We start from the raw sequence: 26,455 nt of genomic DNA, 5'->3' as shown, positions 1-26,455 counted from the left end.
TTTTGCTCTGCCCTGGCTGCCACCTTGCACACCCATGTCCCAGCAGGGCAGTCTCAGGGCTGTGGGTACAGGTGAAGGCAGGAGCCCCACCGGGCCAGGCGGGCCATGTGTATGACATGCCCGCTGTTGCAAAACTGATGTTATCACACCGGAAGAACCCGTGAGTCACTGCCCCACAGGAGGGGCAGTGCCCTAAATCCTCCCAAACAAAGACCCTTTGTCCCCAGACTCCACACCATCGTGACACTGTGCTGCAGGCCAGGGGCATGTTGCCCACACCAACAGTGCTCTCCAGCCCAAGTGCCAGGCTGCAGAAGACCTCAGGCTGCTGAAGTCCCAGGCGATGGAATCCTGCCTGCGGCAGCAGCCTAACCTGGGAGCCCGGTCAGTGAACAGGATGGAGTCCATGGATGACCCGAGGTTCCTGCTGCCACCCAAGGGGCTTCTCCCCAAGACAGGGCACCAGGAGCCCCTTGTTGGGGGTAAGAAGCCCCTCGCCTTTGACCCTTTCACCAAGCTTCCCCAGCCAGCGAGCACCAAATGCCCTGGGCAGCCATGACGGTGAGCCAGATTGAGGCTCTAGATAGCAACCTCTCTACCTTGGGCCACCATCTCTATCCATAAGTCTGTAAGACTGGGGCTCCTTGGTGCCAAGGACCACTTCTGAGCTCAGTGACTCATCTGAAATCTGCCCCATGATCGTAGCACAGGGGCCTGGTAATTCTGGCCCTGAAGCAAGCCCTAGCTTCAGAGCAGAGACCCCTGGAAACATAGAGACCCCCCCCACACTCCCTCCTCAGAAACTCAAAGACATTCAGGGGCACCTGTGTGGGGACACTGGGACACACCCTCAGGTTCCTGATGTCATCTGTGTGAACACTCAGCCATCAACCCGAGCACCCGGGACACTGACTGGAGAGGCACAGGCCATTCTTGGTCCAGGTCTGGGGTCCCTGGCTGACACACCGAGATGGCTGCAGGTGGAGCCGGGCACCAGGAGGGGCCCACCTCAGCCTGGCCACCTGCCTGAGTGTGGCTCTGCAGTGCCGGCCTCGCTCTTGGTGTCTCATCTCTCATTTCCTTGTCTCTCTGTCTGCCTCTCTCTGTGGGGCCCCAGGTCCCATTCTCTAGGGCTCCATCTTGAACATCACAATCCTTGCAGTCAAGAGGACCCACCGCCCAGAGAAGGGTGGCGGGAGACCCACCAGGTGCAGCCAGGCCAAGGCAAGCCCACTGTCCTGGGAGGCTGCCTCTGGCTCTAGCTCACTCTGCCCAGGGTGGGGCTTCTGCTCCTAGCAGGGCAGAGAAGGGAGGTATGGAGTAGCGATTCAGGGCTGGGCCGGCCGGAGCCCCTGGAAATCAGATGTGAGTGGGGTATCTGTGTCCCAGGGCTCCTGCGTCTCATGGCACTGCAGACATGACATGAGGACACACATATGCCCAGGCCGTCCTCTCAAGTCTTGCTCTGCCTCCGCCAGGACTTGGGTCCTCAGTGCCTCCACCGATCTGCTCATAGTCCTTTCAATGTGGCCCTTCTCTCTGTGGCCAGTGGGACTGGGGCTGCAGGGAAACCCCAGAGCTCCACCTTGGCCCAGTGAGGTGGGCTGCACCAGCAAGGGTAGTGTCAGAATTGCAGGGGGCTCCCAAGTCTGGACTTCTTCACCTAGCTTGGGCCCCTGTGACTCATCAGGACCTCAGGAATTGGGAATTTGGGGTAGGGATAGTCACCTGCCCGAAGCCTGGGCCCCCCAGGTAGCCCTCCCTTCTCAGCCTCCTTGATGGGGGACCCAGGGGTGCTCCACACTGACCCTTGCAGGTTGTAAGGGATATCCTGCCAAACCTGGTGGCAACAGCCGCAGTGAAGCAGAGACCCCTGCAAACAGGCCCAGCCCCTGACGCCACTCTGGGGGGATCAGGGAGAGAGGTGGGGACGGGTCAGTGGACAAGCCTGCTTGGTACTGCGTCAGTGCCTGGCTGGATCAGCCTTCCCACTGCAGGTCAGGCTTCAGGGAGGGCCCCTCTGTCCGACCAGATGAGTCCAGTCCCCAGAGGAGGGGCAATAGCCTTGGACACAGCCTCTCCCTACCCACTGCTGCACCCCACACTGCCCAGAGCCTGCAGACACATCCCTCTGCCTGCCGGCACCTCCCACCCAGACTCTGGGAGATGATCCAGGGGGAGGAGGGCCCTCCCTGCCCCCTCCTTGGGGCATCTGTGGAGGAGTCAGAGGCTAGGGGCCCACTGCCATCTGCTGAGGGCCTGGGTGCCAACCAGAAAGCACATCTGGGTAGTCTGACTCCAGCCCAGGCATCCTGAGGTCTGGGTTTGCCAGAGCCAAAATGGTAGCCATAGGTGACCTCAAACCCAAACCTACAACAGAAAGTGAGGGCCTTGGCCAGCAGCTCCTGCCTCAAGGGCCGCGGTGGAAGGCTGCTCTGCCAAGGCCACCCTACCTACCCTACCTACTTCCACAGCCCCTGGCCTTGGGATGTGGAGGCCATCGCTGGGGAAGGTGGCAAGAAGTGGATGCCTGCCGCTTGTCCCTCTCCTGTCTCAGCTGGGCAGCCTTACCCAGCCCACACCTGGGCCCACAGGTGCTCGTGGTGTGGTCTGCACACACGTGAACAGTCCCACCCATGGCCTGCACAGGCCCGAATGCTCTTCTCTCCCCCACAGGATGCAGCCCCCAGAGCTAGCTGCCTGTCGTTCCACATGGCCTGCTCCCCAAGATGAGGCTTCCAGGGCCCTGAGGCCAAACAGGTTGCCTTCTAAGGCGGCACAGATCCTAGGAGAGGGGGTTCCAGGCCATGGGCTGCAGGCCATGGGCTGGGACCTACATGGACGTCTGTCCTGGTCCCTCAGAGTCAACACAGCCCCTAGCACGCGTGGAAACTGCCAGGAGGCCTGGCTGCTCCTGCAACCTCCCCCAGAGGCAGGAGAGCCTGGGGGCTATGTGGTAGGGACCTCATTAGCCCCCAGGTCTACACTCTATCCTCCAGGGCTGCATACACACCACCAGGCAGACCACGGCCACCTGCCCACCTCCACCAATGAAATAACCAGGCAGTACCCCGGGGCAACAGAGTACTGGGGCTTTTATTGCTGTGACCACAGGAATCCACTGGGGGGGTCTTCTCGCTCCTTCCTCAGAGGGGCAATCACAGGTCCTGACAGGGTGCTCCCTCTGCATCCTCAGGCACCCAGAAGCAGCCCAGAGAAGCTGGAGCCACTCTGGATGGTGAGGACCACCCCGGAGCCGTTGTCCACAAACACGGAGGCATACTGCCCAGCCTGCAGGCACCACGGTGGGCATCACTGCCTGTGGGTATCCTGGTCCCACAGCCTCCCCGACACAGGAAGAGCACTTGGGGCCAAGGCCCAGCCCAGATGAAGGACCACCTATGCACCTAAGAGCTGACCCACTAGGCAGTGCCCTCCCGGGTGCTGGGTGCTAGGTCCAGGGTCCTGAGTGACTCCCGCTGGGCTGTCAGCCCCTGGCCCTGAACCCAGCCACTGTCTCCCTATGGTCTGTGCAGACAGTGGTAGGGGAGGGGCTTCAAGACACACAACCCAAGGGCAGACCCCAAGGGGCTATGACCTGAGTCAGCATGCCACCCTCACCTGCAGCTGCAGCAGCCCCTGCAACTGTGCCGTGAAGACCCTGCTGTTGCTCTCCAGGCCTGAGATGGCCTCCAGGGACCTGGGCAGGGCAAGAGTGAAGGCTCAGATACACTCATGATGCTTGCCTGTGGTCCCGGCCCCAAAGGTGGACCCAGGGACTGGCACACTCACGTGTGGCGGTGACACAGGGACTCGATGCAGATGAGGACACGCACAGTGTCCCGGGCCCGCAGCCGGGCCCTGCCCTGCAGCTCACTATGGTCTGTAGAGACAGTGGTAGGAGAGGGGCTTCAAGACACACAGCCCAAGGGCAGACCCCCAGGGGCTGGGGGAGGGTGGATGTGTGGCAACAGAACACAGAGCCCCAAATGGGGCAGTAGCATCTCCGATGGCCCCACAGTGCCAGGTGTCCACCCGAGGCCTAACCCATCCCCACCCTCACCAAACACACGGCCCAGCTTGACTCACCCACGTGTAGGCTGGCGGAAAACTGGAAGATGGCAGAGACTGGGGCTGTGAATCGGCCTGAGGCCAAGCTCAGGCCAGACCCCCGCAGGAAAGCACCCTGGGCAGTGGGCTGTAAGGGGCAGTGAGTGAGCAGCTGGCTGGACCCTCACCCTGCACACCTCACCAGGGGGAGACACTATTGGCGACAGCCACTGAACCAAGTGGTTCTCATTCTCATGGGAGAAGAACAGAGCTGACCCCTGTGTCTACCTCCATCTGAGTTTCAGGGCACAGAACCCAGGCCCCAAAGAGCGGATGGGGACCCAAGAGCCCCACACAGAGGGCTTCCCCACTCCCTGGTTACCCTGGCCCTGCCAGAGTCCTGGTATAAGGAATAGTCTGGGCATACTGGGGGTCCTAACCTTGACCAAGGCCACCCCCACCCTCTGCATGGGCTCCCCAGATGGCCAATGTGTACATGTGCTCAGACACTGCCCAGTCATGTCCGTGGGCCCATCTCACCTGTAGGGGCCCCATGCTGCTTCCTGTCCCCATAGACCCCTCTTAGTGAATGAGAACTTGCAGTGGGTGCCCCAGAGATGTCAGGACCTGCCCTGGTCCCACATGCCCACTCACAGCCTGGAAACCCTGCAGCTCCACCAGTGTCTTCTTGTCTACCAGCACGGGGCCCTTCAGCCGGCAGTGAAAGGCCTCAACCATCAGCCATGGGCCAGCCCCACGGGACAGTGGCGGGTCTGGCCATGCTGAGAACCGCCGTTCTGTGGCCTCTGCAGGGAGAAGGCAACCTGGGTGAGGCCCCTGAGGGCCCTGTGGGGGCTTCCTGGGCCTGGAGAGGGTTAGGGTTAGCCTCACCCTTCAGCATGTCCTTGAACTCCTGAAGCAGGGCTTCTGGGGCGACTTCCACACCGGGGGGCCCTGGGGGTCCTGGAGGCCCAGGGGGCCCCGGGGGACCCAAGAGGCCTCGCTGGGGAGGCAGGAGAAAGTGAGGGTCCCAGTAGGAGCCAGTGCCACCCCTGCCCTGGGTTTAAACCCCCTGGAGGATCCTGGGAAGGCTGGCCCCGCGGCAGCCCAGGGGCTCACCAACTTCTTGTCTTGGCCTTGACAGCGACAGCGTTTCTTGGAGGAACCATCTTCTGGCCGTCGGACAAAGTTCAACCACGTCGTGTGAGCATCTGAGAACTCAGGCCCTGAGGGCTCCAGCGGCTAAAGAGCCAGGGGGGCAAGGCTAGGAAATGACCACCAGACCCCAGTGGCTCCTGCCTGTCATACTGCGCCCCACAAAGAGCTGGGAACCACAGGTCACTGGGGGAACTCAGGCACATAAAAAACTGCCTTGACCAGTAGGATGGGTCACCCCAGGGACTAGAACCTGATGTCCTGGTGGTGGGACACAGGCAGGACAAGGACAGGTCCTCTATGGAAGCCAGGGCATGATGCCCAGTCTTGGCCTTTATGGGAGGGCCCAGACACCTTTGGCCCTGTTACCATGTGGAAGGGCACACCTGGGTGCACAAAGGGCTGGGAGTCCTCTCACCAGCCTAATGTGTTCCTGACAGTGAGCCTGGTCCTGGATATGGTATGTGTGTGTGTGTGTGGGGGTGGGGGGGAGGGAGTGTCAAAGAGAAGGCTGTGGACTAGAGAGAGGATGGCCAGTGAGAACGAGTCCTGTCTCGGGGATGATGGGTGAGGCCGGCAAGAGTACATGACCTGGACAGAAGCATGGCACTATTGGCCTGGCCAAGGGAAAGCCTGGCCACTCCAGGGGAGCTGCCACCAAACCAGGCGAGTGGGCCAAGGGGTCCTGACCCAGGGCAGGGTCCAGTCCTGATGTGGACCTAGACTCAACCCAACCAAAGCAGGTCCTGTCTGCTAACTGTTGTCCCTTCCCAGTAGATCAGAGGACTCCATCCTGGGGGACTTGGAGAAGCAGGCAGGATGGGATTACCCACCAGGGAGAGAATGCACCCCTAATCCTGACACATCCAGTATCTGCTTGTCCCCTCAATGCCTTGTATGGGTCAGTGGTCCCAGGGCCTAAGCACTGAACCACAAGGGCAGAGGCTGTAGGGAGCAGGCAGTGAACAAGTCCACCAGGAAGAGTAAGGACATTTGGGTAGCTGTCCCACAGAGGTCCTTCCTACTGATCAGTTCCCAGACTGCCCCCTGCCCTTTCCCTAGAGGAACAGCCCTGAGCAAGCAGATAACTGCCACTAATGGTAGCATCACCTGAGGTTTGTGCACTGAGACCCTCTGCCAGTGACAGGGTCTCCTTCTCCAGGGACATCCAAGGACAGGGCACTTTGCAGGTGGATGCTGACCACACAGAATCCCCAGGAAGCACAGGGATCTGGAGTCTCCAACCTTAGAGGCTGTGGGGCGCCATGCTCTCTACCCCCACCCCTGCCTGAATTAGCAATTACAACTAATGGCAGCAGGTTGCCCAAAGTCCAGGGCCTGTGGCTGCAAAGAGTTCATTGTATCTCCCCCAAACCCTCCCTCACCTGGACTCTTGGTTAGTGCTTCTCTTCCCCAACTCCTCTCCAGGCCTGTGGGGATTGAGGGGTTGGGGCTGCGGCAGACCCTACCAAGGGACCTCTGTGGCAGAGCACCTGTGCCCGGGGACCACGTGTGCCCCGCCTGTGCCTACCTTGGGAGAGCCAGGCAGACCTTCGCTGTCGGAAGCTGTGGTGTTGGGGGCCTCTGTGCGCTGGCCGGGCTGCCGCAGCCTCTTGGGCTCCTGCCATGCCCCGACTCCCCAGAGCAACGTGAGCTGTGGCCAGAGGAGGGCCAGGACTGCAGCCCAGGCCCAGCGTCGCATGGCTGGATGTGGGCGGCAGCTCAGTGCTGCGAACCCCAGCGGCCAGGCGCTCTCACGGGGGTGGTGGCACTCAGAGTCCCCGTGCGGGGGCGAGGCCCAGGGGCGCGCCCGGCCGCCGCCAGTGCATGTCTGCGGGGCGCGTAAGAGCGGGGGCGCAACAGCAGCGTGTCCCCTTGAGGCCGGCGCCAACTCGCCTTGCCTCATGCAGTGTCCTCCCGGACGCGCTCCTCTCCCCGAGCCTCTGGGCCTCTGGGCTCCAAGGGGAGGGCTCATGTTGAGACAGTTTGCCCCGGCGACGAGGTGGGATGGGGCGGGGCGGTGCAGGGGGCGGGACCCAAACTGACCGTGGACTCCTGCCCTCCTAAGGAGCTGGGGGCTATTGAGGCTTTGGGCCTTGCCTCTCAGGCTGTCTAGTCCTTTGGAAATAGCCCCAGCCTGCCCCTCATCCCTCCTCAGGAGGGTCCCCATCCCAGCTAAGGAGGGGAGGTTGTTCACACTCACCTCTGGCATCTCTCACACCCACCCCTCAGGGCCAGGTTCAAGAGTGACCTTGGGTATAGAACCCCAGCCCCTTACTCAGGCCCTGGAGGAGCTCCAGACACAGCTCCCCACCCTACCACACCCCCGCCCCTGGAACCAAGGGAATAACTGGCTGGTGGGACTTTCCCTCCCCCAAGACACTCCCAGTATAGGGACCCTCCTCCAGTGGGGAGAGGCCCACAGGGAGGGACCCACTGGCCTCAGGGCAGGAGTACAGAGGCTGGTGTTCCAGTTGCTCAGCCCCACACCCTTGGTGGATGTAGGCCTGACCCTTAGTGCTTGCCCACTGGGTGCAAAGCATAAGCAGAGTCCCCAGACCTTTCAGAGTTCAGCACAAGGGTGAGTCCTTCCCTCCAAAGACCTCTGGCCAGCAAGATTTCCTTCCACCAGGCTTGTGGGGGAGAGGGGTCCTTTCTGACCACCTCCAGGCTGAGGCAGCAGGTCTCTGGGGCCAAACCACGCCCACAGGCCCTTTGGGTTCAGCCAGTGAGGGGACCTCTGAGGCTGGTCCACCAGGAACAGTGGCTCCACCCTGGCCCTAGAGGTCCTGGTCCTGGTCCTGCCTAGCACAGGACACTCCAACCTCCCTAACTTACTGACCCAGAGAAGGTGAAAGTGGACAAGACAGGAGGCCCAGTCTCACAGCCCCCATCCCTTGCAGAGCTAGGTAGGGAGGGTGTCAGGGAAGTGCACTCTCACCCTCCTGCTCTCAGACAGAAGGGCGACCTTCAGGGACAGCAGAGGCCAATTTGGCATCTCCCAAGCACAATGCTAAGGCCTCCACCCTTCAGGAAGCAACATCAGCCCTCCTGTCCACTGGTGAATGGTGGCCATGATGGTGGGGGTGGGTTCAGCACAGCCCCACTCTGGAACCCCAGCACATGACCCCTAGATGTGCTTTGCACCCAGCATGCTCAGGACCCAGGTGTGGAGTTGGCAAATCCTCAATTCTGGAGTCTCCACCCAGGGCTGCCAGACCTCTCCACAGGTCAGACCCTGCTCTTCTGGGCCACCTGCCTCCTACGGGACTCGCCTTTCTGTGCGTGAAAGCAGACTGCACTGGCAGTGAACCCCAGCTCTGTTGCACAGAGGTTCCCCATGGCAGAGGGGAAAGGGTGGGTGGCCAGATGTAGGCCTGTAGCAGTGAGGTACTAGGGCAGACTCCACTCCCAGGAGCCCGGAACTCAGGGACAGGCCCCATACAAGTCACCAGCTCTCTGGCTTCAGCATCCCCTCCTTCAAAATCACCTCAAGACACCAAAAGGATCGTCCCTCCTTCACAGGATCACATGCACTATAACCCATTCCCTGCTGTCACTGCACTGGTTCTGGACTCCATGCGCCACAGATCTGGGCTCCAACTTCAGGCTGCCCTAGGAAAGGGGCTCAGCCTCAAACCCAGGCTCCCCAAGTCCTAGAGAGACACAGGGCTCCCTGCTGGCTGCCTACCAGCTGGATGCAGAGGGAGGGTGCTCCCTCTCACACTCGGAGCTCTGTGATGAAATCCCCAAAGGCTGGAGAATTTTCCCAGGGGAACAGTAGAAGGCCACTGGAGTGCCGCTTCCAGTGTCCATGGATAGTAAGCTTTGTGAGGGACTCTTCTTCCTTCTGCACAAGGAAGGTCTTCCTTGAGGGCGGTGGGGGATAGTCAAGGGCACCCTCAGACTCCTTCCAGAAAGGGCAATACGAAAGAAGGAAGACACACTTGGTCCAACAGGACAAAGGTCATCTTTTATTGAAGCCAATGCAGGCAACAAGCCATGGGCACCACAGGGTCTGTCTCCACCACTGACTAAGGGCTGTTAAAAGTTGAGATTTCACATACAGTAAATAAGGTGTTGGGTAAACTCTAAATCTGGTTATATTCAGCCTCCCAACAGCCCCAGGAAACATCAAGGATTTGGAATGGATGCCAATGATTATAGAAGTGCCCTTAAAGCAGGCCATGGACCAAGTGTTCGCTGGCTCCCAGCAAAGAAGGAAGTAGGCTCCACCCACTGTGGCCATGCACAGATAGCTCCTGGCCAGGGTCCAGGCCAGGTGGGCCAGGGTCCCAGCAGCACCACATTGCCTCCAAGACTCACCCTCAGGTGGCAACACTCACTGTCCCCAGGCCAGGCAGGTGTGACCCCAAAGACCCCACCTGTAGGCCTGAGCCACCCAGCAAGGACAGGAGTCTGCACCAACACAGATGAAGACAGCATGAAATTCAGGAGCAGAAGTATAATAAAGATCTCTTCCCCAAAGAGGTGGGCCACACCACACACACACACACACACACACACACACACGCGTGCGCGCGCACGGTGAAATACAGAGCGATTTTAAATCCACCGACCACAAACAAAGCCAGAGTTGAGCATGCAGGCTGTGCTTCAGCTCTGCCACTTGTCTCTGGAATGAGTCTGGTTTGTGGGCCTCAGTGGGGACCCAGTGGTGACTGATGGATGGGAGGCCACCTCCGCCACTGAACAGCACCACTGGCCCCGTCAGTGCCCCACAGATGTCAGTTTTCCCAGTGTGATGCATCTTCAAAACACTCAGTGCAGCTGCAGTCATTAGACACAAATGTTGAAAAGGGAAGACATGGGCCCTTCAGGCAACACAGGTCCCAACACGGAGACCATGCCAGCTTTGACAGTGAATCCACGCGTCCTCCAAGGGCAGCTTCCTTTATGTGACCCAGAAGAGCCAATGATGTGCTCAACTAGTAAGGACAGTACAGCCTACCTCTAAGGTGCAAGAAAGTACTTGGACCAAGTGGAAGGGTCCAACAGTGCACAGAACCCACCCTGGGACCAAGGGTCTCCACCTAGTGGCTCAGTAAGACAAGTTTCTGCCAATTGGACCCGAGAAATTCAGAGAAAAGATTCTGCAGACACCCAGCACCCACCCTCCCGCCCCACAGCACCCAGAGAAGCTGGTGGTCCAACTAGGCGGACCACAAGCTAGCTGCCTGCCATTCTCAGAGGCTGCTCCAAGTAAAGGGTGACACCTAGTGGCCACAGAGCAAGCAGACTCTTCTACCTGGACAGAAAAATGAAGGAGCACTATCAAGAAGAAATTTGATTCACTCCAACTGACCATAAATATGTTTTTTATGATGAGTCAAATCTCCTCTCTCCTGGGTCCCTGTCCATGCTGTCGCTGGCCCGCCGACTGGCTCTACCACTTGGGATGGTGCCACAATGCAGGCCCTACCCCAGCTCCAGCCCTTTCCTGCTGAAGAGTCCAGAGCTCTGCCAAGAACACACGCAGAGTGTTTGATAGGCATTGAGTTTTATATTTTTAAGTGACCAAATCTAATAAAATGAAAAACAGGTTTACTAAACAGGTCCAAAAGACAATACAGGAGATAAGCTATAAAACCAAACGTGAGCGGCCCTGGTAGACACTGGCCCCGACACACACCACACCAGGTGAGCAGAGGGAGCTGAGGATCTCGTGTCTCCTCCAAATCACACATTTTGGTTTTTGCTTTCCTTTTAAGGTTTTTAAAAAGAGAAACCCAGGAGTCCGGCGGGCCCGCCCTGGCTCAGCAGCATGTCCAGCCCGCCTGTGTCGAGCTCTGGCACTTGCATCTGCAGCGACAGGGTCCTGGCTCTGGTGCCTCTCATTCCTGTGCGATGCTCCTCAGCACATACTTGACCGTGTAGGCAAAGGCTGCAAAACCCACTATGACAAACAAGTTCGCCAGGGCACCGCCCAGGAGTCCATGGTGCCGGTTGGCCTGCTGGAGCCCTGCAAGGTGGGGCCCGGCCCCCGGTGCATGCCCATTGAGAAGCTGGACCCCATTCTGGCCATGGTGCATCTCCCCATCAGGAACCACATCTGGCAAGGGCAGAGTCTGTGGTCTGCTACTGAGTTCATCTTGTGCTTTCTGTTTTTGTTTAATTTCCTAAGAGAAAAACACAGGAAACCATGGCTGGTCTGAACAAACCAGTTTTCCAATTCCAAGGAGCCCAGGGCCGTCACTGAGAATGAAGGACTCCATTCTATGGCCAAATCCTGACACCCTGAGGTGGGTATGGCTCCTGGTCCCATTTTACAGGTGAGGGGACCAAGCAGGCTGCCAAAAGCACCACCCTGTGCCTCTCAGCCAAGTTAGAAATACAAGGCCTCAACCACCAGGGAGTAAGCTACCTCTGTTTACTGCCACATTCTCTGCTGCAATGCCAAAACCAGAGAGCACCCAGCCCCACATGGCAGAGGAGGCCCAGCCTTCAAAGCAATAAGCAACAGATGAGCCTCCTCACCACTCCTGGCCCACCTGGGGGTGGCCACTCTGACTAACAAGCCCAGACCCAACACCACCCCCACCCATTCCTCTCTGGGCTTCTTCTGCCTCTCCTGCCTTGAGGATCCTGGAGGGGGCCTAGCCCTCTGTCCCCAGGGTGTGTCTGGAGGCATGTCCAGCAGATGGCCTTTTGAGCCTGTGTGACACCTGTGACATCTGCAGGAACACAATGGGGACCCGTAAATTCTTCGCTTTGGAAGACTCGGAATTTGAAAATGCTTTTACAAAAGGAAAGACAAAACCAAGCTCGGCTTTCACTTTCTTACCTCCACAACTTCAGGGAACAATTCACAAAAGACTTTATCTTTTAAATTAAACACTAGGCTCTGTACAGCCAGTTGTCTTTTCTAGGAAGAGAGAGAAGGAAAATGTCACTCAGAAAGCTAATTTTAATTCTTTCAAAATTCTAAAAACAGACCATTCTAGAGTTAAGGGCTGCCTTTTTTTTTTTTTTTTTGGTGTGTGGTACTAGGAATTGGACCCAGGGCTGTGTGCATGCATGCGAGGGAAGCACTCTACCCAAGGGCTGCTCTTCTTGCTGGAGAAAGTGCCTAAAAGTCTGCTCTCCCCGAGTCAAGGTCTTACGAAGGTTTGTGTGTCTTCTCATTATAATTAATAACATTAAACTTGACTCCCGTTTTAAAAATGGAAATGCAAGCTAATAATGAACACACAGTGTACTCCCAGTCCAGAGTCCCCCAGACCCTCTAAGAAGAGCTGGAGCCATAGTGATGCTTAATTGCTTAAGGCCAAGAGACTCCATCAGCAAGCACAGAGCAGAGCAGTTCCACAAAGTGGCCAGGAATGAGGACACCATAGAACCGCGCATAGCTTCCACCTGCTGACGAAAAAGTGGCTGTGCATCTGAGGAACACAAATAACCATAGACAAGAGGGAAGGCCAAGGTGCCACCAGAGGCCTGGAGTGAGGCGCTGCTACACCTCACCGTGAAGTCCGAGGTCTCTATACTGCCCAGGGTGGGGCCCTTCTCCACCATGAAGCTCAGGAGCCCGGTCAGGATGGTGGAGACAGACCACGCTGGGTTCCACGTGTCTGGGTGGAAATCCGTGATAGAGAGACACAGCCTGCAAGAAAGGTGCTCTATGAGCAGAAGTGCACTCCCTGTCAGCCATGGCTCAAAGCACTGCCCCCTGGAAGCTTACCTCGTGTTGCACTTAAACCTTCCATTGGGAGTTATCATGTAAATACTAGGAGGCTTAAAAGGAAATTCTCTGGGAAAAATTAGCTTTCCATGATAATAGCCACCTGTATCGAAACAGAAAGGAAAGAGCCCTGTCATCACCAAGCACAAGGAGGTCTAGCCCCAGTCCCTCTCCATTGATTTCCACCACACGTAGTCGCTACTGCCCTGTCCCCGTCCTGGCTCACAGGTTCAGCACCACTGGCATTCTCCAGTGCCCAGGCTCCCCTAGCACCTTATCAGTCTGACTGAGCACCTCACCCCATTCCCCAAATCCAGAACACTCCCTGGGAACTCATGACCACTGTGAGCCCCACTATGGCTATGGCACACCTCTCCTCTCCTGGGACCATCCATGTTCCCCTGAGAGCAGAGTAGCTAGGAGAGAACATGCAGGTGTCTGCCAGCCTGCAGTGCCTCAGGAGCTGCACACAGCTCAATCCTCCCCTATTCCAGGTCCCAATCCAGCAACTCTCCGGCTCTTACAGTGCCCATTTCTTCCAGCCCAACCATTCAGAGGTTAGCAAACCCTTCTTAAAGAAAAGTACACTTGAACTGGGTGTGGTGGCCTAAACTTGTAATCCCAGCTACTTGAGAGGCTGAGATAGGAGAATCAAGAGTTAGAAGCAAGCCTGGGTAACTTAATGAGATCCCATCTTAAGATTTTGTTAAAAGGGGTGGAGCCTGGCACAGTGGTACACATTTGTCCCAGCTACTCATGAGGCTAAGGCAGGACTGCTTGAACACAGGAGTTCTGGGCTGCAGTACACTGTGTTAATCAGGTATCCACGGTAAATTCAGCACCAATATGGTGCCTCATGGGAGCAGAGGACCATCAGGTTGTCTGAGAAGCAAGCAGACCCAGGTCAGAAATGGACATCTTAAAAAAATTTAAAAAAATTAAAAAAAAAAAAGGTTGGGGTCTGGGGATGGATCTCAGTGGCAAAGGCCAGCATGCATGAAAATCTGGTTCACGGCGCACACCTGTAATCCCAGCAGCCTGGGAGGCTGAGGCAGGCTCTCAAGTTCAAGGCCAGCCTCAGCAACTTAGCAAGGTCCTAAGCAAATCATAGAGCCCTTGTCTCTAAATAAAATATAAAAAAGGGCTCAGTGGTTAAGTGCCTCTGGGTTCAATCCCCAGTACCCATCCCGCCCCGCATGCCAAAAAAGAAAGCAAGCCTGGTTCAATCAAGTACTGAGGGGGGTGGGGGTGACAAAGAAAAAACACCTGAGGCCCCCACTCCTCCAATTTCTGCCAACTGTTCCCTCACTCTCATGTAAGCCCCTGGAGACCCATCTGCAGTGTTTTTCACCAAACCCTCTGCCTCCATGCTCACAAGTACACCCTGCTTAGGCTTTGGCCCTCACCATGGTACACCAAGTCTGACCTCAAGCCTACCCACAGGTCCCCATGGCATCTCACCACTTCAGCAGCATGGTCTCAACAGGGATCACTACGGACTCTATGTCCTTGAAGCCCTACAAGGCTTAGTTCCTCCCACATGTGGCTGCCCCTTATGAGTCCCTCGATGGCTCCCCAGCAGCTCTCAACCCTGGACTCAGGGACTCCCTCCCTCCCCAAGCTCCAGAATGGTACATTGACCATCTACAACACACTGCCCCAAATGTACACATCCAAGATAGAAAACATTTCCCCCAAATGCCTACTACATCCCATCAGCTATTCTGACTAAAATCTGGGACCCCACTGTGCCCCTAATATTGCATCCACTCTATAAGCAAGGCGCCCCCCTTCAATCAATCCAGAGCCCAACATGCCAGACAAGCTCTGCATCCCCTGCCTGTGACCCTTCACCATGACTTCAGGGCATCCCCAGCCCCATCACTCCAGGCCTCATACCCCTCCTCCCAGCTGCATTCAGGAGTTGGCTGGAGACGCCTGAGCAGAATGTGCACTGGACAGGACTCCCTGACAATACACGCAGGGGTGTGTGTGACCATCAGGCTTGAGAAGTACTGGGCTCTTTCCCCTCTCCCAAACTCCCTGCTGCCCAGAGCATAGTCCTACCTCAACAAACCTGGACACCCTTGTCCCCAAATAGCCACAGGTCTCCTGTGCTCCAATGCCATGCTGAGTAGGGTGCAGTGCCCCACCCAAGATATGAGCTGTACTTCTTTACTCTTTGCCACTCTACAAAGTGACAAGTGCCTGAGCATGGGATGTAGTGGCTTCCTCTCTGGGCACGGCCCTGGGGCCAGCATTCAAGGACAAGGGAACAGTTGTGGAGCCAACAGTGCAGGGACAACATGGGCAAGGGTCATCTGTGAGGCAAGCTCACCAAACTGGAGATCAGAGCACACACGTGCATGCTCAAGAAGATCAACAAGAGAAGCTCAATCAGGAAATGAGCAAAAAGCTTTCAACAGGCACTTTTCCAAAGAGAAGGGAGGAGCAGCCAACATGTATGTGAAACTCACTCAGCTCAGGGCTGATCAGGAACCATGTGACTGAGACAGCAAGGAAGAGGGCCACTTTTAGCTTAAAGAGGGTGGTAGAGATAGGCACCTTCCTGCCTTGCTGTGCACACAGACTTCCACTGGCTGGTGGTCCTGCTTTGTTATGTACTAAGGGCAAGAGAACCACACACATCAGCACTTGTCTGCAGAAGTGAAAAGTGGGCAGTACCCACCTGCCTTTCAAGAGAAGGGTCAGGTGAACGGACACTGGGCAAGAACCAAGCAGAGCGGGAACCTGTATGAGATGTGAGCTAGTGCAAACTGAACAGCAAGCCACAGGACAGCACACACACTGAGCTCCTCACCATGAAAGAAAACAGAAGTATGCATTTCTCTGTGTACAAAAACATGTATTTTAAACTGCAGAAGATTAAACTGACAGTATGGTTAGCATTTGCAGGAGCCCCAGGAGATTTCATCCTGGAAGTATGAGGAGGTACCAGAAGGGCACTTTCATCAAACTATCCGAAGAAGCCAGATCCTCCTTCAGAGATCAAAGTGCAGCTCCTTCAAGGACATAACTAGAGTCTATAAGAGCTCCTCCACCACCCCAGCCTGCCCTGCAGAAGCACAGGGAACAAGCTTCCCCAAGGTCCACTAGGAGTGGGCCACAGTGCAGCTTGGCCAAGCCCTGGGGAAACAGACCCACACAGGGCACTGTCCAGAAGCCCCCACAATGCCAACTCCACACCTGCATCAACACCCACTGGCCAGGCAGTGCAGCACTGCTCTGGCTCCCCACTTGGCTCCACGCTGTCTCTCCCATCCGGGCACCTGGTCATCATTGCTGGAGCAGCAGAACAGGTCTGCAGACCTGTTGCTCTTCCACTTGACCATGCTTTTAAAACATGACTTTTAGCAACTCTAGGTCCTCTGCCTTTTCATGTAAATTTTATGATAAATCTATCTAAAACTCTGTTGGGACTTTGACAGGACTGTGTGAATTCCAGATTACTTAGTGAAAATTCTTTAGCAACACTTCCACAGGACTGTCAGCACGGGTGTGCCTGAAAGCGCCAGGAACAGGACTGCCACAGAGGAGCCCCTGGGCAGGCAGGGTAGGCCAGAATATCAGGAAGTTAGAGCTCATAGTGCCAGGAAGGAATCAGTCAATGGTGTCAGATACCAGCACAGCCCCTGGCTGTGGCACCTCAGAGGGGCTCCTTCAAGACCCTGTGAGACTGGTGTCAGCAGAGGATAAGGTTGCAACTGCCAAAAGGGTTTAACACACTGACAGCCTGGGAACGGCCCTACAGAGAGCTGCACAGGAAGAGGGGACTAGGAAGATTGGAGTGAAGGACTCCAGAATTGGGCAGGGCCATACAAAAATATGGAAGCACAATTAACAGGTTAGGGCAGGCAGGGATCTGGCTGCCCCCAAGGCCCCACCCTAAACACCCTCTTCTCAAGCCTGCCTCTTCTCAAGCCCCGGTCCTCACCAGAGACAACCTTGGCTGGTCCTGTGGAGGGTGTGGGATTTGTTACAAGATTAATAAATGTTTACTATTTATCTGGAAAATATGAAAAGAAAAAAGATTAAAATAACTTACAGACCAGCATAATCCACTTGCTTGAGTTACCCACTGCTCATTCATTTTTGGTATATGTTCTTCAAGTTTGTTAGCAATACACATGTACTCCCTAAGTATTTCCATTTTATCTGGACCAACTCTTTTTAAGCCTTTCACCACATCACTAGGGACTCTTGAGGGGACTTCTCAAACACATGGGCCACATCCTTCAGCTCATGCCACTGTACACAGCCTTGTCACAACATGCCCACCCTGCAGGAACACCACTCTAGATGTGCTTCCCTGTAATCTCAGAACGGGACTCCTGGGCCAAAGGGAATCCACTTTAAGGCCAGCAAAACATCAGCCAAACCACCTTTGAGAGTTGTCTTTCAATTCTTAGCTACCCACAGCTCTCCCTTGACCATCCAAAGCAGCAGTTTTTTCTTTCTTCTTTTGGTGCTAGGATCCAAATGAGGGCCACACTGCTGAACCATAGCCAGCCATAGCAGCGCTTCTCCAATTCCTCTCCACTCTTGGAGTCTTATGCAAAACCTCCATGTGTGGGCAGACAAAAGCCTACTACTCTAGTCATGTAGAGTCAGCCTCATGGCTGAGAAGCCAAGGAAATGCCCACCTTGACCAGTACTCTGCCCTGGGTATGCCTGCAGAACAGTATCCATGGGCACATTTCTGAGCTGGTCCAAACCCAAGGCTGCCACAATTCTCCCCACAGGCTCCCAGAGACTTGCTGGCTGACAGCTCCTGCCTACTTTGTGAACAACCAAGGACCCTAAATGATATCTGGTAACTTAAGGGGTCAGGCCACTGGGTGAGGCCTGGTAGCAGTTAGGAGAGCTAAGGAGTCAGGCAGGTCCTATGTCCTCCTGAAGCCACAAGAGGGGGCCCCATTTAGCTCAGAGATTATTCTGAAGATCACACTGAAAATGCCTAGCAGACTAGGCCTCTTTGAAGATACCGCCCCTGGCCTTAGAAACATAAAAATATGGTCACGTTTTACTGTTTATCCCAACCTGGTTTTCGCACCTCCAACTGTGCTAGAGGCTGGTAGAACATGAATGCTTACAGTCAGTTCCTGGAGACTTAGACACACCAGCAAAACCAAACTGCACGCACACTTCTAGGGCTTGGAGGAATACCAGGAAACGTTCCAAGTAGGTGCACTTTAACCACTGTACATACAAACTAGAAGGACTATCCTCTACAGAAACTGATGTTCAACAGGCAAGTCCATTCAAAAAACACTCACTCACCTTCGTAAGGGGTCATCTCAGGGCCGCGGACAACATAGTGCCTGGAAAAGAAGAGAAGAGAAAGTTACTTGGGTCTGGGCTGGAGCTGTAGCTCAGTGGTAGATTTCTTGCCTAACACGTGTGAGGCACTGGGTTCGATCCTCAGCACCACATAAAAATAAATAAATAAAGGTATTGTGTCCATCTACATCTAAAAAAATTATTTGGGGTTTGGGATTACAAGTTCTTCAACATCTGCATCCCTGAAAGGCTTGGGTCACAGGACCAACAAGAATCCCATGTAGCCAGCCCATCAGTGAACGTGGGCAGGCCACATACCAACAGCACAGCTCCAGGTCCTCAGCCACTTGTGCTGCAGGCACTTCAGACACTTTGCAGCAGGAGCTCAGAGGCTGCATGATTGTTTCTTCCAAAGAACTGGGAACTGAACCCAAGGAGCACCCAGGGACACTCTACCACTGAGCTACCTCCCCAGCCCTGACTTGAGACAATGTCTAAGTTGCTACGGATGGCCTTGACCTTGCACTCCTCCTGCCTCAGCCTCCTGAGTGGCTGGCATCACAGGCATGGCACAGCAGAGGCTGCATGTTCCAAGTTCCCTGAAGCATTTCTGCTTCCATCAGGCATCAGACAAGGAGTTAGTCAACTATAATCAACTGAAGATTTTAAAACTTTAATCTTATAATACATTAAAATGTACTTGAGGGACTGGGGTTGTGGCTCAGTGGTAGAGCGCTCGGCTAGCATGTACGAGGCCCTGGGTTCAAACCTCTGCACCATATAAAAATAAATAAAATAAAGGTATTGGGTCCAATGTACTTGATAATTCAATAATTGTATTACTGCCATTAAAGGATTCAGTTATTTAAAAACAGAAGCAGAAATATACAATTTACATTTTTTATATCAATCACATAGGCTAGTCAGGGCACAGCTGGTGATGTGAGACTAGTTTTCTGTGTTGCCCACCTGACATGGATGATCCTGAAGAAAAGGAAACTATCTCAGCATAACTTTCTTGAGCAGGAGGGACAACTTGTGATTGACTGCCCCAAAGCCACGGTACTCACACAGAGCTCAACCCAAACCAGAAGTGCCAGTGAAGAGACTACATTCTCCCATGCAAATAAAACAGATGGTGGCTTTAGAAAGGCAGCAAGGTGTCTGGGCTTTACCAGTTCTCACACAAAACAACCAACCAGAAAATCATGAAGCAGGTGAAAGCGACCAGCAGCCAGCACCTGCTGACACTTGGGACTCCAGATACCTCTCCCACCAGGACACGAGCACGTGGCATCAACAGCAATGAGGCCACTCGACCTGGGCTAGCTGCTAAGATTTACAGTGGTTTCTTGTATGCAAAGTACCAGGACGTAATCCCCCATGTTGGGGACATCAAAGCCCACAACAGCTGCTCAAGCGCCTCCTATAAGATGGTAAAGTACTTGCACAGAACCAACACATAGCTCCCCACACACACACTTCAGATCATCTCTAGAGTCCTTACAATGTCTAAAACACTGCAAGTGCCTTGAGAATGGCTGTTATACCGTACTGTTTGGGAAATAATAACAAGGAAAAAAGTCTGTACTCATTCATTCAACACAGACACAACTTTTCTCATCTGAATATTTTCAAACTGTATTTGTTAGTTAAACCCATGAATATAGAACCTGCGGAGACACAGGGCCGACTGTCACCTTATGTATGTCAGGGGTCTAGGGACCAATCAAAGGGCTTAAAGCTAAGGACACAGTGCACCAGAAACATGGCCTAATTAGTACTGCTCCCAGGCACTGTGCCCAATCTGAGAAAACCAGGAAGTGCTGATGAGTACATCTCTCCTTGGAGCCAGCAGTCTACTATGCTTAGAGGGCAGGACCTACAGGCTTCAGCTCATTGTAGTCCTTTTTTTTTTTTCCCCTAGTTGTAGTTGGACACAATACCTTTTTATTTATTTTTATGTGGTGCAGAGGATTGAACTCAGTGCCTCATACGTACTAGGCGAACACTCTATCGCTGAGCCACAGCCCAAACCCCTCATTGTAATCCTTGTCAGGAAAAGCCCAATAATTCTTCTCTCAGCAACAGGAGAGACGCCCGTGGTGCCATACGAAGCTCTCACAGCAGGCTTGAGCCACCCATCCTGGGCGGTTCCCACCACCCCAACTGACAAGATGGGCATAGATGGTATAGTTCACACTGAATCCTGCTCTCCTCCTAGGAATCTGGAATTTGAGTGGGTACCAGGCAGAGGGTGCCTATGTGACCAGCCCCCAATGAAAGCCTGGGTGCTGCATCTCTGAGGAGCCTCCCTGGTTGACATTCCATATCTCATTGCCAGGAGTTCAGGGCATCCTGTATGCACACCCAGGACAAGGGACCTAGCTGCCATGCTCTTCCTACCCACCTCTTCCCTCTGCTGATTCTGCCATCTTTTCACTGTAATAAATCTAAATGATGGACTGGGGATGTGGCTCAAGCGGTAGCGCGCTCGCCTGGCATGCATGCGGCCCGGGTTCAATCCTCAGCACCACATACAAACAAAAGATGTTGTGTCTGCCGAAAACTAAAAAAAAATTCTCTATCTCTCTCCTCTCCATCTTTTAAAAAAAAAAAAAAAAAATCTAAATGATGAGTCCTCCTAGCACATCAAAAAAATCTAGGTGGTCCTGGGAACCCCTGACCCATAGATTCGTGTGGGGAAGGATTCCCACACAATAAGGATGTTCCCATGAATCAGAGAAGAGGTAAGCCACCATGGAACAGCCCCCATACCTGCCAGCTATGTCCTGTGAGCAGGGGAGCACTCCAGTGCCACTGGAAGCCCCCCATGCTGAGGGGCTTGACCTCCCCAGCAGGAGCCCCACCTGCCAGTGCTAGGACCTCCTCGGTGATCCTGGGAGGAGATCCTGTGCAACCTGCATAATGCTTCTTTTTGCTTTAGATTTTAAAAAAAGTAAAGTATTTTTTGAAGATCAAGACAAAAGATCCAAACAAAGAGAAAGTGCTTTCTAACACCTCAGCCTTATATTTCACGTCTCATAAAATTGCCAGCTGAGCTAGCCATGGCATTTCAGTAGAGGTTTGTAGTTCCTTTTAATTCAGCCAAAGAGGTAATGGTGGGGGCTGGGGTTATTGCTCAGCGGTAGGGCACTCACCTAGCACGTGAAAGGCCCTGGGTTCAATCCTGAGCACCACATAAAAATAAATAAAAATAAAGGTATTGTGTCCAACTACAACTAAAAAATAACTTTTTTTAAGTTTATTAAAAAAGGGGGGGGTATGGTGGAATGGATGTTTTCCACAGGCCCTCTGTCAGTCCAACCATCAGGGGCACCTGGAGTGTCAGGACCCTGTCACAAATACTCCCAGGTAAATTGAAAAGCAAAGTACAGGAGAGTCTAGAAATACAGGCTCTCCTCTAAGCGCTGCCTGCAGGTACATATGATCATCAGGCATCCTGCACACCTGAAGCCTGCCCTGGGACCCCCCCAAGAAGGGTCTCTTTCTAGCTCCGGCCTAAGCCAAGCAGGACCCTGTAGTGTCCCTTGCATGCCACCAGCTGGGAAGAAGACCAGAGAGTGTCCTCAGGTCTCTTGGTGTCCACTACAGGTAAGGGTGCAGCAGTGCCTCTCCACAGCCATGCCCAGGAGCACCAGGCCCTCTAGTTGGGCTAGTGGAGAGCCCGTGTGGAGCAGCAGGGCACAGGGGTGGCACAGACAGTCTTACCATTCAAGAATATTGGAAGGGAGGGGCTCGGCGCAGATGTAAGGCACCGGGTCTTTCTTGATCCGAAGGTAGTCCTGCTTCAGTCTTTGGGTTGCTGTCGTTGGGGCTCTCTTGCTGCTGCTGCTGCTCATCTATTAAAAAAAAAAAACACTCCTGTTTACAGAGAGAAGAGATACACACTGGCTCTCCCCACCTTCAGGCGCTTCAGCAGTCACGCACCTTGTATTCCTTTACACAGTGGGTCATCCTTCTGGGCCCCTAACCCTCATTCTCTTTCCGTCTGTTCCCCAACATGTACTACTGAGCACCCAACAGATGCAAAAGACAAGGAGAGCCATGAAGGCTCACGCCTGTCCTCTAAGAACTTATGTGAATAAAGACAACTCACTCAACAGGTTGTAGGTAAGTGTGGTGAAGCCAGCCTGGACTAGCTCCAAAGAGTAGCCAGGCACATCTTCCAACTCTTCTCAGCAAGGCCTCAATAATGGGGAGTATTCATATCAAGGAAAACTGGCAAGCATCACAGACCAGCCCCAAGCTCCCACCTTGTAAGTCTGTCAGTCCAAAGATCCAACATTTACCACTGGTCATGAGAGACAGGAAAAGAGAAGCTCTGAGGTTCAAGAGACGAGGACTTTGAAAAGATTCTGAAACACTCACTGTGTAAGCGGGAAGGCATGCACTGATCATTGTGTTGGATACCTAAGCACAGCAAAACATTGGGGGACAAGACTAGCTGGTGAGGCAAGGCGAGGACAGGTGGGCCAGGCTGCCAAGCAGAACCCCAGAAGGGTTTTAGATCCCAGCCTTAAGCAGATTGGGTCTTCTGTGGGAAATGTCACTCTGGAGCATGGAACTTATAGGATGGCACCTTTGTGCGTGGGGAACGAGGCCACACCATAACAGAGTGGATCATGGACCCTGGAACCCCTCAGTCATGCTCCTGAGGTGAGGAGGGGGCAGCAATGAGGTATACAAGGCTCCCTACTGACATAGACATCAGAACAGCTCTTATTCATTCTCTTTTCTACACTGGAGTTTCTCATAAATTAAGATAAAAAATTTTTTTTTTCAGCTAAAAATAAAGTGTGGTAACCACTGGCTCAAATATGACAGAGGGGATACATGGGGATACACCGGATGAAGAGGACAGGAAGAAGCAGGAGATGTGCTCGGATAGACTAGGAAAGGTTGGAGGTGGGCAGTCAGAGAGCCATGGCTATACCTTGTCGCACTGCTCAGACTCGCCCCCTCTGTAGCCTCCTCCTCCTCCTGCCACCAACAAAAACTGCCACTGTGTCCCCAACTCATCTCTCCTGAGTGCTCACAGGTCAAAGACTTTAATAATGACCCCAGACACCAGAGGACAACAATAACCACCAGTGATCTCCATCCTAATCTCCCAGGGAGTACAAACCAGAAGTCAACCCAGGTTTGGGGATGTGCAGGTATGGTTCCCCCTGGAGGGCTGCGTGCTCCTTCACCCTCTTCAGGGTCTGCCTACATGTCATCTTATCTAGAGGTCTCCAGACTCTTGGTCCCTGGCCTGGCTGACTTTTCCAGAGCACCACCACCACAAACTATTGTATCTGCCTCCCCACCTGCTAGCTCCTCTGTACCCCCAGAGCCTGCAGAAGCAGGGCTCAGCCAAAGCACCCACTGCACTACTCCATGGACATGGCCTCAGCACAAATGCCCACCCAGCTTCCAATGGGGGTCCCCGATCCTTGTAACCCTTATTCACTCCTTTTCTGTTCCTACTACACTAACCCCAATGCTGGACCTCATTACTCTTCCTGTCAGTCACAAAGGTTCTAGTCTCCCCCATTTCAATCCATCTGAGGCACTTATGACAATATTTTTGATCATCACCTCCCTACAAAGGTCCTTCGGTATTCCCCACAGCCAAGCAGACCAACACCAACAGCTCCCCTGTCTGCCAATCCCTTGAAGTAGCCCAGACAGTTCTCCTACCTCTCAAGGCTCCTGATACAGCCTGACACACCCACCCATTCTCATGGCTGCTTCCCAGCCCAGTCTGAAGGACTGAAAATACACCTAGGCCCTACTCATTTCATTCACCACATGCCCCTCACAAGCCCAGTTGCTCTAGACAAATGCACCACCCCATCCTTCACCATCAGCCTCCACAGCCCAAACCACACCCAGTAGAGGCCGCCTTTTAGGCATCAGCAAGGGGGAGGACAGGCTCCATTGCTTGACCTTCCCCAAGAGTATTGTCAGCACCAAGAGAAGGGTAGAGTCCTTCTAGGAAAGGAGTGCTTCCACATAGCGCTGTTCCCAGGCCTGGAACAGGATGCCCTAGAATAGAAAGCTTACTTCACACCAGCACCTGGTGAGAAACCTGACAATCCACAAGCAGGTCCACCACCCAAGATGGAAATGTTTGTTCCTGTGATTAACACTCCACCATGTACAAAATAATTCACTGGGTAGCTCAAATACAAACTCTGTCTGGACTCAGCTGAGTAGCTGGGTCAGACCCTTAATGACAGTGGTCAGCCGTACAAAATGAACAAAGCAGATGCTGCCAAGTTAGTCACAAGAAAAACTTCTCTCTCAGACTTGCCTTTATTCATTCATTCATTCATTTTTGCAGTGTGGAGATGAGCTCAGGGCCTTGTGCATACTATGCAAGTGCTTTACCACTGAGCTCCGTACTTGCTTTTAGACGCATAAGTTTTAGTCATATTTATGATTCAACTACTCAGTTTCCCCAACTACCCTCCTCTGCCTCACTCAGGACAATGGTCTCCATCCCCTGAGACAGCAGGCAGCTGTCTCTCAATTCTCTCCACCAAATAAGACAGGGCAAGGACAGGGAAAGTCCCACAAAGTCGTCGAAACACGAAAACATAGTAAGAAGTGTATGTGCTTCAGGCTCCCTTCCAACCAAGTTCCCACAAAGCACCAGGTGTGTCACATGAAGGAAAGAGTGCACACAGAAAAAAACACAAATGTGGCACAATTTTTAAAAAAATATACATTAACACAAAAACTGGCAGAAAGCAACCTGAATCACCTTCAAGGCTCGGGAGGTCACTATGCCAAGGTGGTGCCTGACCAATATCCATTTTCCCCGTTCCTTTCTCCTCTAGACCTCTCTCACATGAGTGCATAAAACTCAGGTGATAGTGTGGCACGAGACCTTGGTCTGACTGAGCACATGACATACCCAGGCCCAGGACTTCCACCCAGTCTTTTTCCAGACTGCTACATAAGCTGGAAAGGAAAATCCAGGGGTTGAGGAAGACAGCCCCGCCGCCACCACCACCACGCAAGAACAACACTGCCTGAGAAAAGAGCTGCTGCAGAAGTCCACAAGGCCAAGTTGTGCAGATTACCAACTACAAGCTCTAGGCACCCAGATCTAACATGCCTGAAGTGTGGGAAGTGAACTTTTCAATTAGGTAAAACCCTGAAGTCCCTCTCTTCTAAAGCCATATTACACCAGACCACCTGGACTGAACAGAGCTCTGTACCACTGCCTACAAATAAATGTGCGAATTGTTACATACTTATTAGCTGCCTGCCCACTGGGTTGTGTGCAGCCTTGCTGCTCTTTATCAGCCTTCTACCTGACTCTGACAGCACGTAGGAAACCGAAGGAGTTACCCGCACACCTGCTAAGTGGTGTTCACTGAGAAGGAGGCCGGAAGGTCACTGGTGGGGATGGTGCAGAGGTGGGCAGGGAGGCCGGGCACAGGGTGAGCGCTTGCTCACCAGAGTGGGCCCCAGGCCCACTCTCACGGCCGCACCTCCTGCTCCACCACGCCCAGGGCACAAGGCTGGCACGCTCTGCTGGGAGCTGCCAAGTAGTTGAGGTTCTAACTGTTGGGAGTGAAGCGGCGGCGGGCTCAACGACAGCCGCCCTCCAACCTCACGACTCTCCGGACACGTTTACCAACCAACATCAACGCTAGCTCCGCCTCAAAGTACCCGCAAGCGTCCCAGACAGGAGGCCTCTTCACGGGAGACCCTGACGTATGGTCAACCAAGTCGCCCAGCCGGACGGTGGACCACCCGCGGCCCGGACCAAGGGCGCCCCGCCGTAACCGACCTCGGCTCCGGGGCCCCGCGGGCGGCGGACGCGAACCGGGAAGGGCCGTGCGGTGACCCCGAGGCCCCGCGCCCCCCGTCCGGACCTGTGGCCGGCTCCGGAGGGCGGACGAGCGGCCCGAGGCCACCGAGCAGCCCGCGCGCCCTCACCTCTCCCCGTCGCCGCAGGTGGGCCGCCGCCGCGCTCAGGCTCGCCGTGGTCGAGGCCGGAGCAGGGTGCGGAAGAAAAGGGCCCACGCCGCAGAGCCGCACCGCGCCGGGACCGAGCGCACAGCCCCCGCCGCAGCGCCGCCGCCGCCTCAGCTTCCAAGATGGCCGCTCGCGGGGCGGGCCCTGACCCCGTTTCCGCTTCCGGTACGCGGTTCGCCATAGCGACCACTCTAGGCAGCTTGGAGGACGGTGACCGTGTCTCTATGTCACCCCCGCCCCGCTAGG

General features: G+C 54.4%; 2 protein-coding genes across 2 annotated transcripts; both read right to left on the bottom strand.

The window, feature by feature from the left end:
* Nucleotides 1-3,098: 3,098 nt before the first annotated feature.
* C1qtnf12 (C1q and TNF related 12) lies at nucleotides 3,099-6,967 on the bottom strand. Its single transcript, XM_077109787.1, has 8 exons — nucleotides 6,737-6,967; nucleotides 5,170-5,292; nucleotides 4,942-5,053; nucleotides 4,705-4,856; nucleotides 4,090-4,198; nucleotides 3,793-3,883; nucleotides 3,622-3,700; nucleotides 3,099-3,291 (listed from the first exon to the last, which is right to left on the bottom strand). Exons 1-8 carry the CDS (start codon nucleotides 6,905-6,907, stop codon nucleotides 3,193-3,195), a joined length of 936 nt encoding a protein of 311 aa, XP_076965902.1. The 5' UTR covers nucleotides 6,908-6,967; the 3' UTR covers nucleotides 3,099-3,192.
* Nucleotides 6,968-10,389: 3,422 nt separating this feature from the next.
* On the bottom strand, nucleotides 10,390-26,339 carry Ube2j2 (ubiquitin conjugating enzyme E2 J2). The gene is made up of 7 exons (XM_077110031.1): nucleotides 26,171-26,339; nucleotides 21,941-22,071; nucleotides 18,209-18,249; nucleotides 12,908-13,010; nucleotides 12,691-12,829; nucleotides 12,011-12,091; nucleotides 10,390-11,345 (listed from the first exon to the last, which is right to left on the bottom strand). Exons 2-7 carry the CDS (start codon nucleotides 22,069-22,071, stop codon nucleotides 11,061-11,063), a joined length of 780 nt encoding a protein of 259 aa, XP_076966146.1. The 5' UTR covers nucleotides 26,171-26,339; the 3' UTR covers nucleotides 10,390-11,060.
* Nucleotides 26,340-26,455: the final 116 nt, after the last annotated feature.

The sequence above is a fragment of the Callospermophilus lateralis genome, chromosome 7 (assembly GCF_048772815.1).
Source record: "Callospermophilus lateralis isolate mCalLat2 chromosome 7, mCalLat2.hap1, whole genome shotgun sequence".
In the NCBI taxonomy this organism is placed as follows: Eukaryota; Metazoa; Chordata; class Mammalia; order Rodentia; family Sciuridae; genus Callospermophilus; species Callospermophilus lateralis.
This window is presented reverse-complemented; position numbering and strand designations above follow the sequence as displayed.